This window comes from Helicoverpa zea, chromosome 1 (assembly GCF_022581195.2).
Source record: "Helicoverpa zea isolate HzStark_Cry1AcR chromosome 1, ilHelZeax1.1, whole genome shotgun sequence".
Lineage (NCBI taxonomy): Eukaryota > Metazoa > Arthropoda > Insecta > Lepidoptera > Noctuidae > Helicoverpa > Helicoverpa zea.
Genome location: NC_061452.1, coordinates 13,825,860 through 13,839,847, shown reverse-complemented (window position 1 = coordinate 13,839,847; position 13,988 = coordinate 13,825,860). Strand labels below are relative to the sequence as shown.

The window sequence follows — 13,988 nt, the reverse complement described above, 5'->3', positions numbered from 1 at the left end:
TATGGAAAGGGAAATCGCCCCTCTGCCTGAGGGGGGAAAGGATTCACAGCTTTGTGAGTAAATAAAAGCTTATTTTGTGAAAGATACTCACCAATTTTGGTAGTCAAATATTTCTATTTATTTATTCTGACGTCCTAAGTTGTTAGATGTTCAGGAAAAATCCCTAGTTTATTTTAGAAATTGATCATTTCACGTCATACGGTAGTGACATCTAGTGAGATTTTCAGGAACTGCATTTGACGTTTTGCGATTGTAAACAAGTTTTGTGAATTCGCGTGTTGAGTTTGTTATTTCTTTTTATTTACAGATTGTGAGATTGCGTAATATAGTCTCGGAAAATAGTAAAAGGAATAAGGTAAGTTGAATACTTACATTTATTTATAAGATCATGCATTCTTTGAGGTTAGTTGATAGATAGACAGACTGCCAAACTTATTTATAAACAAAAATCATGATATTATTAAAAGTGAAAACTATTTGGTGTTAAATTTTTATAAATAACTTTCGGTCCTGACCAAAAATGGGACTAAAACAAACAAACAGCTAAACAGAGTGTAGCACCACCATCACCATTTTTGGTGATTCTGAGTGATAGAACTCAATACCTGGCCATTTGTAGTAGGTATTTTGATTTTGTTAAGTCCTGAGTTCTCTGCGCACCCTTAGCTACAGTCTCACCTAACCTTTTTACCAAAAGGGGCCCATTAGTTGCATTTTATTCGTTTCCACATGTAATCAGAACATAAGGTACTTCCTAACCTTTACATTTAAAATTATATTGAAAAAAATACATAGTATATTATGTGTCCTAAAAGTGAGTGTAACAACCTGAGGTAACAACATGTACATTATGTATCAGTTTGCTGTTAACTGATTATGTGAAACTATTGACACAAAATAAATACCTATTTGATGTGAATTTGTCTAAACCTAGAGCCTTACTCAAATAGTACTATTATTATGCAATGATTGTCCACAATCATATTTCCATTGTAGACCAAAAGCTTTTACTTAAATAGTATATAGCCTACTATCTGTTCCCCGGGTTCCACCCATCTTGAGAGAACTACGTACGGCACTGGGATAAAGACTTTATTTTCATTGTATTTTTCAAAATTTATTCTAATCAGTTCAGTAGATGTAATGTGAAAGCTGGACAGACTGAGTTACTTTCGCTTTTATAAATATAAATGTAAGGATAAGTCTTACACTCTGTTAGGGCACTTACTAAAAAACAAGTCAACAGGCCTACCTAAATACTATATTGATAATAATTGTGATTGCTAGTGGAATAAGGTCGGCAATATTTTAAATTGCAATGCAAGGCATCCAGAATTTATTCATGATATGCTGACCTTGTCCTTTCAGGATGTTAGTGAAAATAGTAGCAATGGAAGTAGAAAATAAAACAAGCACAAAGTATATCTAATATTTTATTTTATTTTGTAGTCCTAAATCTAAATACATAAACTAAGTGGCATAGAGCTTAACATCTAAATGACTAATTTATCAATGTTACAAAATATGTATAAAATATTTATAATAAAATTTAAGAAATCACATCATTATTAAGTAGTTTCGTCAACAGTTTGTATTTGTTTCATCGAGGCCTCTTGTATTCGCCGGACTCTTCTGATGATCCTGTAAAAGAGCAGTTTCAGTTTTTACTTCATGAAATTTAAATAAGAAAAGTAGATCAACAATTCAGGGAGCCACAGACTCAAATATATTTTTACAGGAAATATTAATTTTGTGGCTGTTCATGCATTTCGGTATGATGTCATTGACCGCTAATCTTTTAGATAAAGAGGGCAATATTCAAGCTTAAGGTCTCTGCACACAGCGGTCGCGGCGCGGCGCGGCGGGACGGGACGGCGACGCGACACTGAGCAGTTGTAATGTACTAGATATTACGGACACCACACAGAGCCGTCCCGCCGCGCCGCGCCCGCTGTGTGCAGAGACCTTTAATGTTCAAAGCACATGGATTTCTGCTTACTCTTTTTTAAAAAGGAGTTGCGGCCTAAAGGTTACAAAACATACCGGTAGACCGATGACACCAGCGCCCCCTCCAGCCAGGCTCGCACACACACGCACCCGCCACACAGCGGCCGTGGCGGCACGTGTGAGCGCCGGCGCAGGACTCGCCGCGACACGTGCAGTCGCCCACCCGCCGCCCCACCTCGCAGTGGTTGCCGCCCAGCCCTACGGGGCAGCGGCACTTGTTCACCCCTTTACAGCGGCCCCCGTTTAAGCAGGGGATCACGCATTTTGCTGGAAAGATTGAAGCCGTTAGGAAAAATATCAAATGTCTATCTGCAAAATCTAGCTTAGGTTGCAGGCTAAGAAGCTTTTAGTCCAACAATATAAAGAAGTCTTTGGTTAAGCTCACATAGACTGTTTTCCTCATCATTTTGGTAAATGTAAAAGGAGGTACTTACAAAATTCACAGCGCAATCCGTAGTAGCCTTTAGGACATTCACATGTGTCCTTCTGTATACACTTGCCTCCGTTCAAACATTTCTGCGCGCATATGCCTGCAACAAAGAGTGTAATGTAACACATATTGTATCTATTTGTTATTTGTTACAGGAACTAGAACAAGATGCTGCGTCAACCGTTGCTGCAACATATACGCTGCGCGCACAGCACGGTGTCCGCTAGCAGTAGGCCGTATTGGAAGAAGAATCCACATGTGAGTACAATTTTGCATAACTTAAAAATTTACTTTATAAGAAGAACACTTCAAAACATAACTGCCTTATCCTTTCAGAGAATATTTGACCCTAAATTGGTTTAATATAACTTGGCTTCAACTTTAAAAAATAGTGTTACCATAGATGCACCAAGGTATAGAAGCCGCAATTCTACCAAAATAATTGTAACCTATATGCCGTAAAATATCAATGAACCCATTTGTAACCCATCCTGTCTCTCATTCCAGCTGGACCAGATAATCCGAGTGGACCATGCAGGCGAGTTAGGAGCAGACCGTATCTACGCTGGCCAGATGGCAGTACTAGGTAGCACTGCTGAAGGCCCGCTGATTCAGCACATGTGGGACCAGGAGAAGAAACATCGCGCCAAGTTTGAGGAGCTGATCAACGAGTACAGGGTCAGGCCAACTGCGCTGACTCCGATATGGAATGTTGCTGGATTCGTGTTGGGAGCTGGTGAGCATCTTTATAGTAATTCAGCTAAATGGTGTCAAAGACAACCTCAGAGTAAAACATAGTAAAACTTTTATAACATAGTTTTATTCTGAGTTCGAGAACCACGAACATCTGAAGTGGATCTCTATTTTTTCGGCACTCACGACGAAAAAGAAGAAAATACGACTAATAGGAACGACAATGTTCTCCGTTTGTCTTGTAACAATTAACTAAAATTCAATAGACAAAACTAATAGACCAACCTATTCTGAACCTACACATTTTTTTAAGCATCATAAACCTTAAAATAACAACTGAATCTTCCCATTCCAGGCTCAGCACTCCTAGGCAAAGAAGCAGCAATGGCTTGCACGGTAGCCGTGGAGACGGTCATAGTAGACCACTACAACGACCAGCTCAGAACCCTTATGGAGGACCCTAACATTGACAAGGAGATCCTGGAAACCATCACCAACTTCCGAAATGAGGAGCAGGAACACCACGATACAGGGATAGACCATGGAGCTGAACAAGCCCCCTTTTACAAAGCCATGACTGAAGTTATCAAGGCTGGTTGTAAGGTGGCTATAGCTTTATCGAAGAAGGTTTGAGTATAGAGGATTTTATATAAACTGCTAAAGATAGTCTAGTCCGCCATCTTGAATACATGTGAGTACTTTTGTAGTCACTTTAAACGTAATAAATGTTGCTCATAAGAATTACTATGAATAACTGAAAATACAAGAGTACAAAGTTTACTATTTGTGGAATTGTCTCCTATTTGCTTGTGATGTCATAAGACAGCCAAAACAACATGGACCACTTAGTTTTTATCCAATGTGGGTTCCTTTAATTTATTCATCGTCATGAGCTACAAATAGGAAGAATCCCGTATTAAGATTTTGAACAACTACTAGTAAGAATTTTTTATGTCAGACGGAGATTTTTGTGTCGTTATAAAGTTAGCCAGACATATTATGAAAACGCTTTGAATTTAATGTAGCATTTATATAACAAGAGTATCTATAAAGTATTATTTCCTGTTAGCTTTCTATAGCATCCAACAGACATCACAAAACATAGTAAAATAGTCTAGAAATTCCAAATATCTAGACGACTTTTTACATGACAATGTATATTTTTGTTAAACGAATAAAATTATGTATTAAACAGATTTCTGCTTTTCATCTTTGTAACTAATAAGCGGATACTGTATTACAGATTCAAACCTAAAACATCTAACTACTATCATGAAACGCTCTAATATTGATGGTAATAAAAATGATTAAAAGTTTCTGGGCCCTTGTGCTTAAGCAGTGCTACTATTATCAGTAGTGGGTCTTGTAACCATGATGTTACCTCACGACTTCGTCATATCGTACTAGCTACCAGTCAATAATAATATAATCAATCGATCTCAGTGGCGTGCATTTGGAGAGGCCTATGTCCAGCAGTGAACTGCGATAGGCTGATGATGATGATGATGAATCAGTCAATAAAGCATTGTCTCACAATTGCGTGAATCATCTCCCTCACAATTGCGTCCCTGGTACACGGGCGAATAACACACCTTGGTCCGACTGGCCAGCCCAATGTAACCCTTAGGACACTGGCATATCTTGTACCTACTAGCTACCTACTAGTCTATAGATAGCTGTCACCCACCTCCCTCACAGTTGCGTCCCTGGTACACGGGCGAATAACACCTTGGTCCTACTGGCCAGCCCAATGTAACCCTTAGGACACTGGCATATCTTGTACCTACTAGCTACCTACTAGTCTATAGATAGCTGTCACCCACCTCCCTCACAGTTGCGTCCCTGGTACACGGGCGAATAACACACCTTGGTGCTACTGGCCAGCCTAATGTAACCCTTAGGACACTGGCATATCTTGTACCTACTAGCTACCTACTAGTCTATAGATAGCTGTCACCCACCTCCCTCACAGTTGCGTCCCTGGTACACGGGCGAATAACACACCTTGGTGCTACTGGCCAGCCCAATGTAACCCTTAGGACACTGGCATATCTTGTACCTACTAGCTACCTACTAGTCTATAGATAGCTGTCACCCACCCCCCTCACAGTTGCGTCCCTGGTACACGGGCGAATAACACAGCTTGCGCCTAATGACCAGCCCAATGTAACCCTCCGGACACTGGCATATCTTGTACCTACTAGCTACCTACTAGTCTATAGATAGCTGTCACCCACCTCCCTCACAGTTGCGTCCCTGGTACACGGGCGAATAACACAGCTTGCGACTAATGACCAGCCCAATGTAACCCTCCGGACACTGGCATATCTTGTACTAGCTACTATACTACTCTATAGATCACTATCACACTCCAGGCGCGGTGCAGTTGCCGCCGTTCATGCACTGCGGGTAACACAACGCTGTCCGACAGTCCTGCTCCATGTAACCCTCGGGACACTGGCATATCTTGTACCTACTAGTCTATAGACTACTGTCACCCACCTCCCTCACAGTTGCGTCCCTGGTACCCAGGCGGGCAGGAACACACTCCGGGCGCGGTGCAGTTGCCGCCGTTCATGCACTGCGGGTAACACAGCGCCGTCCGACAGTCCTGCCCCATGTAACCCTCCGGACACTGGCATATTTTCTCGTTGTTGCACCACCCTTGGTTTGCGCATTTTTTGTCACATTCCGGGTCGGGGCCTGATCGTAGAAGGGTTAATTGTTACTTTACAAACAGGTTATGTAAAACTATACAGCGGATAAAATAGGGATTCGATTTTTTTTCAAAAGTAATTATTAGTTTTTCGTTTATTATGGTATTCGACACTTTATCTAGAATCAAAGGCAACTGGGACCTAAATGACAACGTGTTAAAGAGCTTGTCAAATAAATTAGTGCGAACATTGATGATGATGCAAATGATGATTTAACAAACCATAAAATATACCCGAATTTATACATTACTCCTATGAAAAGTGTTCGTGTGAAACGGAATGTTAGAATAGAGTTAACAAGGCTTAGAGAGTCCAATTATTATCTTAGATTATATCAGAAATCTATATGCGGTTTGTATTGATTGGATTTATTTTTTTTCGTAGGATATTTTCCGACTTTCATTCCTCAAGCTATACTTTAATTTATATTCTTTCAAACAAACATTTCGATTAATTGGGAGTAATGAATGAATACGGGCATTTCAAATAAAATGAGTATGTATTAGTTAGAAAGCAAGCATATGAATACGAACCTAAAAACACACAAATGCCGTGAGCAGAGGCACCGTATGCAGCCAACCAGCGTCTCGCGGCACCCCGGAAAATAACGCATTCGGTTAATATACGGCCTGGCGCGCATCGCAGGCTTACACACTGAGCTTATATTTGTTAGAGCGTACGCACAACACAGCGATTGATTTAGTGGAAATATTCTTTTTTTATTAACAAGAAGAAATATTTTACTGAACGAACCTTTATGGAAAAGAAATGAATTTCAGCATAACAACAGTTGTGGCCAAAGACAAGACCGTTGATTGTTTAGTCTAAATTATCGATTGTTTTAGAATAAACTTTAATAAATTCATCATAAAATGGAATACAAAACAGTAATAAATGTCAATCGCTGTATTGTTCCCGACGCGTGAGCACAAACAGGTGACGTGTTATGCTGTGAAACTGTAATAGGCGGTGGTAAAGCGTTCGCTCATACCAACTACCCATAAATGTATTATTAGTAGCGTAAGCATAACAATATGAGCTCGAAATAGATGAAATGCAATGTTCAGTGTTTCAGTTCTGGTATTCAAGTTCGTTATACTTCGCTTTTTATGAACTAAGCATGAGAAATTGAATTAATAAGCTTCGGGACTCTAATAGATATTGCAAGTTGTAGAAGAATTAATTTACTGTTATTTTTAAATCAAGTTGTAAGCGTTACGCCTGTGTTTTTGTTGTTGTTTAGTTTTAGGAGTAAAGCACGTTATTATAGATAACATTAGGTAATTAGTTAATTAATTTAGTAGTCATACAAATATGTGCAAAAATGTTATACAGCCACAAAATCACAGGCGTGTAAGTGTTAAAAATGCGTTGGCGATACAATACCTGTCCTTTCTAAATACACACCTCTCTGTGCGCATTCCTTCTTTAGGTGTAATCTTAATGGGGTGCCTTTTAGCGGCAATCCGCGGCCATTTTTTAGCACTAGCCCTATTTCAAACGTGGCCACGCCGCTATTATTGCCCACACATGGCAAAATTATACTGAATTCTGTGGAACAAACTCGTTATTTATATTTAGACTAATGACATTTACCTGTTAAAGTTGCTGAAAATGCTCTCTAAATTATATACTTCCTGGCAATGAAAATATCATGATGTAAAAAAATGGTCTAAAATTGGGTCTCACATTTCTCGTTAATTTTAACAAGTTGAAATTACCTTTTGATGTTTTAGGCACCCGTCCTCGTGTTTTGATGGACAATACAGGCGGCTTCAGTATCGTTAGGTCTGATGACGTCAGAATATCAAAGTCATAGTAGTATCGCTTCTTCGACTTCCACGTGAAGTTCACGTAGCCAACTTCAGATGGTATCACTGGCAGTTTATTGGAGAAGTTTGGGTCTAACACGTAGGGTGATACGTGACCGTTTATTATGGCGAATACTTGCATTGATATACCTGGAAATTGATATTTTACATACAGACGTTATTGTACTACTAGTATACACAAATGTAGGGTTTGCAGTTTATGTCCAAATGAAATCACAAAACGTATCGTCAAATATGTCCAAAACTATGCTTATCTGGACCTTACTAAAGAAGTGCAGTTCGAGGAAGGCTCGAAGATGTAGAAGAAGTTTGACTATGAATAATAGTGGTAAGTAAAAGTTAATTACCACTAAACATCCTGACTTGCCGCTCATCAATCCACAGCGATAGGTCGGCATGATGCCTCGCCTCCGGGTCCTTATAGTCGCGTCTCCCGGCGCCCAGGGCCAGCGACATCGCCAGCGCCAGCCCCGCGCACAGCCGCGCGCCCATCGAAGCCGATCGCCACATGCTGGGGGATTACCACTTCATCATTAGCTATACATAGTTATACTTGGGTGATCCAGCGGAGTTTGAAGGCCCATCGATGCCAAACGCACAATATTAGGGGATCAATGTTAGTATGTGGAGGTCTACATCTCTTACCAGTCAGTTTGAAAGCACATGTAATGTTAATAGGAGATTGTCGTAAGCTTTTACCCAGTGAAGCTTTTTAGCACGCTCTCGTCGCACTCACTATTTCTTATTGATGTCTTTGGCAGGTTTTTCCGTTAATACGTCTCCTAGTCCAGTTTCTAGCCTAATACTTAGTAGGTATGATTGAGCCGCAACAAATTGGAGACCATTGCTTTCGCGATGTGATTCAGGTGTTATATGTGTAACCATATATATGTGATGGTTTTGTAAATAAAGACATGTCGAGAAAGAATGATTGGGAATTCCGTTTAGAGTCTAGGCATGCTAATTTGTGTTTATAACTTAGCGGTCGTGGGGTTTATGTGAAAATTCTATTTTGGAGTAAACAGAATACGTAGTTACACGCAACAAGTATTTTGTATTAGTTATACATACAACAACAAGTAAAGAACGGAAAGATTTTAGTCATTTATGCAAAGATTCGGACTTGACTCGGCATTTGAGAGTCAATTTCACAAAAACCTGCCTTCAAAAATATATAAATATTCCTTTAACTAGATACAGATAATAATAAAAAATATGAACGCAACTGGTTATTACGGGCATTTCATCAGTCGTAAAATCTGGATGGAGCCCGATCCCAGACGTTAAAACCGAATCGTTCCCCAATGTCCAATTAACAGTCCAACCAACTATCACCTAAAATATGTCATGATTCCATTAAAGCGTTCCAACGCGACCCTATAATAAGCGTGTAAGTGGCGTATAATTTGTTTGTCGACCATACAAAAACTCTCTTCGCCCACAAAAAAAAGTAAAACAAAATTATCACAGTTAACATAATTGATTGAGACCGTTTGGGACGTGCTCCTACAATGGTATTATCGTGAGAAACCCTCGACTCGAGTAAAAAAAGCTACAACTTCATTAAATATCCCCTGTCAAAAGGTAATGTCTACTAGTTTTTTTACTCGCTCCCGGTGTCAAATTATACGTACAGAAGGTGTTAACAAAAAAAAGACGAGTCCAATAGCTCTATGCGTAGGGGTGCACAACAATTTCGTCTAAGTTTACCTTACATTTTGTTAGGAAGTCCAAATTATTGGGTCCTTCTTAAATACCTTACTTAATTACACGTATTTTACAAGGAAAAATAATAAATACCCATTAACCCTACTTGCATCACACTTGCTGCAAGTAGGCCTCTATTCATTATCGAGTCTATGGAATCAGAAAGCTTATATCTATTGCCGCTAATGATGCTTTTCCGAGTATCAATAGTTTTCCATAGTAGGGTTTCCGTTGAAGATGAGGATGGATAAGAGATGCGTAACTGATGCCCATTTTCACCAACAAATATTTTTGTTGACTCTACCGTATTAAATCTCGTGATCAAAGGGTTGACCACAATTGACCTTTTGAGACTAGATGGATATTTAAATTGTTATCACCCAATTAAATAGTGCGAAGTTTACCAACAACAAACCTTGTGTTCTAGAAAAAATGTTTGAAATAGTCCATCTTTATCAAGAGGTCACGTTATGTTTACAAATTATTGCTGTTCAAATGGGGGATAATATTTTTTCGGGCGCCATTTATCTTAGTGTTGTAACTGAAACACGTTTAAGTGCGATAACCTCAAATTAGCGTGGTCGGCGGATAGTAAAACATAAGTCGATAATTGAAGTTAATTGATACACAATTAGAGTGCAGTGTGACGCACCATGGCTCGCACATCGTGACTCTTGTGATGCAGGTCAGTTATGGTATTATGTACAGTTAACTATCATCCGATAGTCCGATACTTATTAATCGTCTCTTATCAGTAGAAAGTTATACCTACCAGTTTGCACACTTGCGATTAAGGTCTTCTTCTAGAAAGATCCCTTTGTGAATCTCTATTTAATTAAATAGATAGGTACATAAGGACGTATTATACTCCATTCTTGTTTATTTACAACTTTTAGTTGGCATAGCAATAAAACAAGACAAGAAGCCGGTTGCTATTGGCTAATTAATATCCATTTATCAACAAGCTAATTCTGCAAATGCCTGAAGATCATATTTGGCCTATGCTAAAAAGTTTTCAATTTTTGCATTGACGGGCACAATCATAAGATATCTGGTTGCCACTCAAAATTCAGTATCATGCACCTACAAAAGTATTAGAATGAATCAATCGTTACGTCTTTACCGCAAACTGTAGGTTAGGTAAAACTTTTTGCGGTAAACCATATACGCAAATAACAACGAATATCTTCTGGGGTTTTATTAATGACACGACCGGCTGAAATTGTCCTCATTCATGCCATTTTACAACACAACCAGTAGCTATTCTATTTAACAATTGCCCATAGCTGTCAACATTCAATTTGTTGATTAACATAACTACAAGTTATTGTGATTATAGTGGCCATCTTTAACTAACAGATTTGTTGCTGGAGAGTTTGTTGTGCTACTTCTTAGATGGAACAAGGAGATCTACGTATTGTATATGAATATGTAAGGAAATGTTGGTTTAGGTACCTACTTATTTTTGTATTTCTGAGAAAATCTTGGGGTTGAAGCGGATCATAGTTCTTGATCAACATACAAGCAGTTACTTTCGCATTTTATAACCAACTGAGTCATTGTTTCCATGCAAAAAGGATAGCCGTTCATAACGAACCCTTTATATTTAGAGCTAAATCATCCGAGTGTTCCCTCGATCTGGTATAAAAATAACGTTAAAAGGGTAATATTTTAGTTCCGAATGACAGTTTCAGTGAGTGAGACTGGTGCATCCTGTGATAAGACGTGCGAATGACCGTGGGACGATTCGCGAAAACCAAATGTTTATGTATTTTAGTTTTTTTTTGCAGTCACCGATTTGTGGTCTAAAACGAGTTTATAAAATACTCGAATCACTTTTATACATATCAATTTTAGAATATCTTCCAGGGTCTTAATTCGATTTGGATTAGATATATTCTTTCTGAATTTATCAAAGCCTATTATTTGCTGAAGTATCTCAACATATTTTGGTAACTATGCATATTTTTGCGTATCATGACACTAAAACATCCCCAAACTGACCCAAAATCCTAATCTTTATAACTATCAAGGCTCCACAAGCTTATAAAACAAAGTGCCACAGTAAACCATAGCTGTCCAAAGATGGGGCACCTCTGGCGTGCACTTGTTAAGCTAAGCAGCGAACCAGCGGGCACCGTCGATACGATACTCGTTCAGGGAACAGGTAACCGTGTAAAAAGTAAAAAAATAAAGTCCGGCTGCCGGCCGCCCCCGTCCGGCAAGCGAGTAAGGGCGCCTATTCATGATGCGACTTACAACTCGATTAAATATCTATAAGAATAAATTATAATAAGCAAGTCCATACTGTTAGCATTTTCTGGTCTTGAGGAACTTCATGCACCCTGAAATACCTACCATCGTATGTTCCTCAATTTCATAGCAAATGCCATCTAAATAACTCTCATTATAACTAGTAAGGAAGCAATAGGTGTGAAAAGATGCCGGTCATACCTAGTGGACTTTACTCTTGGAGATTTAGCTGTACCTAGTCATGTTTGCCTTACACAAAGAAGAATTTGTCACGCGAGATCAGATTAGTAGGTAAATATTGTCCAATAGGTATTGATAGACTAAAGGTGTTATAACTAAATTCAAGGTATTTTCACGATTGCAGTTTTTCCCTAATAAGCGAGCATTTGAAATTAAAATGAGGACGCAACTATAGGTACATTAGATAAGTATTTAGAGCTATCAAGCAATCGATTACTTATCATCGTAAGTAAAAGCTCCATCACCATTGACGACAAATCGTCAACTACATGTCCAACGATTAAAACATCGTTAAGTCTGAACCGGGCTGGTGCAAAAAGACTAATAAATCGCACAGGTACACTTGTCCAGTAAGTAGCAGGGCTATTAAAAACGTGTATCCATTTCATTTAACGATTACAACGTTGTCAGATAGATCATAAAGCCGGTTTTACAATTTTATCCTGCGTGTCTCACAAATCACACTCGACAAGTAGCCGTTTAATGGCCAGCCTTAACTCTCGTGATGCACCGTGCATGTGCACTGCTCCTAACATATGATCCCATAGTTAGGCCTCTATTAATAACACCCCGTGATGTTTACATTTGCCAGATATCAATGTTTACTTTTTTATGCTTTCTTTAATCTCCTGTTTTTGTTCAAAGCGCCCTTCTAACATTATTCTGCGGTTTAATCTTTAATAGTTCAATGATAAAATCAGTCTCAACTTTAATTATCTAATTACTAAGGAATAAAATCTCTTATCAGTAAACACTACATATGTGGGTAATTAATAAAGAAGATCGCCACTCGAATTCCGAATCGATTAAACAATTAACTTTTAAGTGGGATCAACGATCTTTTATTTACCGACCTCTGTCATCCTGAATGGATTTCGCGATATGATATAGTTTACAAGGAAGGTCTTATCTCACCTGTAATTAACGGCGGGTTCCTTTTAAAATAATATTGTGGCACGCACACTCATAATTTAAAAGTCACTTCACAACTCGCGAACTCGGACGTGTTGCTGGACAACAAATAAACAAGGCTCGATGATGTCCCACCCTGGCGACGGTCGGACACAGACTGCCTACATACTGGCTCCTTACTCAATCCATAGCTTTGTTTTGCGCTTCAAAAAGTTCTACCACAAAGGATTTTGGACTTAATTTTTCATATTATAGAGGTGACGCAGGCAGACCAATTTAGTTTGTTTGATACTTCGCCGATATAATTTATGATCAGTATTTTGCATGTTTCCATTGATAGCAAATCGTCCGGGAGACGTGGGAAGGTTTACAATCAGCTCACATACAATGTTATGGCCGGTCAAATTTAGCATCTGCTGATTAGATTAGCCGCTGCTCCAAGTTGATGGCGATGGTTTATCAATCAATCTTTCTAGATTACAGTCCATAAATTATGGATGAAGGAGCCCAGAAGCAAAAAGTATTAACACAAGCATGAATATTCATCATAAATCTTGGCAGATTTATTTTGTAAGCTCCTTTTCAAAGTGTAAGGTTTTGCGCGCAGTCGTTAATGTAGCCGCAGGTTGTTTTTGTAACTATTGTTAGCACTTTATGAATGAATAGCGCGTGTTGCCGAGGTTTATATTTTACCTGCCATTGACGCATTGTTTAGTCTGAACGCAACCTAATTTACTACTAACGAAATCTGTGTATGTTCTTTATGTAAAACAAGGTTCTCAGTTACAGGGATATCGCCTTAAGCTTAATCTTACATATAAGAGAAAAGAAAGACTAATGATTCATCGATATTCGGCTAATTCAGGAGTAAAGAAGAAAAATTGCCGGTGTTTCGACGGTAGGTGAGTTAATATGAATGTAGCATCAGATATCATTACAGGCCGCAACCGCAAATACTTTTTGAAGAAATTTTTGGGAAACTGTGATGTGGGTTTTATGACGCAAGATCTTATATAAAGTTTCTTTGGGGAAAAGATTCTACCTAATTCAAACATCTCGTCTCCGCCAGAAATTCCATTGGTTGTATAAAAAAAATATGTTCTGTTGGTTTCCTGATTTAAGTTGTGTTTAGTTTTAGCTGTTCTCGCCAATTTCATTTATTTTGAATACCCTACGTAAAGAGATATCGGTGCTCGG

The 13,988-nt window shown here is 38.8% G+C and overlaps 2 protein-coding genes across 3 annotated transcripts; one reads left to right on the top strand and one right to left on the bottom strand.

Annotated features, from left to right (window-relative positions):
* Window positions 1–35: 35 nt before the first annotated feature.
* LOC124632613 (5-demethoxyubiquinone hydroxylase, mitochondrial) lies at window positions 36–4,326 on the top strand. Its single transcript, XM_047167510.1, has 5 exons — window positions 36–53; window positions 308–355; window positions 2,593–2,695; window positions 2,945–3,173; window positions 3,486–4,326. The coding sequence occupies exons 3-5, from the start codon at window positions 2,606–2,608 to the stop codon at window positions 3,761–3,763; spliced, it is 597 nt and encodes a 198-aa protein (XP_047023466.1). The 5' UTR covers window positions 36–53; window positions 308–355; window positions 2,593–2,605; the 3' UTR covers window positions 3,764–4,326.
* Window positions 1,421–12,970, bottom strand: LOC124632601 (protein shifted-like). Of its 2 annotated transcripts, none has more exons than XM_047167499.1 (8): window positions 12,795–12,970; window positions 8,027–8,190; window positions 7,569–7,808; window positions 7,234–7,398; window positions 5,633–5,833; window positions 2,442–2,537; window positions 2,044–2,274; window positions 1,421–1,641 (listed from the first exon to the last, which is right to left on the bottom strand). In XM_047167499.1, the coding sequence occupies exons 2-8, from the start codon at window positions 8,187–8,189 to the stop codon at window positions 1,601–1,603; spliced, it is 1,137 nt and encodes a 378-aa protein (XP_047023455.1). In that variant the 5' UTR covers window position 8,190; window positions 12,795–12,970; the 3' UTR covers window positions 1,421–1,600. The 2 variants fall into 2 exon arrangements, with proteins under 2 accessions (XP_047023455.1, XP_047023457.1); XM_047167501.1 differs by having other exon boundaries at window positions 7,255–7,398.
* Window positions 12,971–13,988: the final 1,018 nt, after the last annotated feature.

Bases quoted from the DNA above. Each gene is read 5' to 3' on its own strand.
- LOC124632613 (XM_047167510.1), top strand. From the start codon at position 2,606: ATGCTGCGTCAACCGTTGCTGCAACATATACGCTGCGCGCACAGCACG. The intron at 2,696-2,944 runs GTGAGTACAATT...CTCTCATTCCAG, and splicing joins ATTGGAAGAAGAATCCACAT to CTGGACCAGATAATCCGAGT. The intron at 3,174-3,485 runs GTGAGCATCTTT...TTCCCATTCCAG, and splicing joins TGGATTCGTGTTGGGAGCTG to GCTCAGCACTCCTAGGCAAA.
- LOC124632601 (XM_047167499.1), bottom strand. From the start codon at position 8,189: ATGTGGCGATCGGCTTCGATGGGCGCGCGGCTGTGCGCGGGGCTGGCG. The intron at 7,809-8,026 runs GTAATTAACTTT...ATCAATTTCCAG, and splicing joins GCAAGTCAGGATGTTTAGTG to GTATATCAATGCAAGTATTC. The intron at 1,642-2,043 runs GTATGTTTTGTA...GCTCTTTTACAG, and splicing joins CTGGTGTCATCGGTCTACCG to GATCATCAGAAGAGTCCGGC.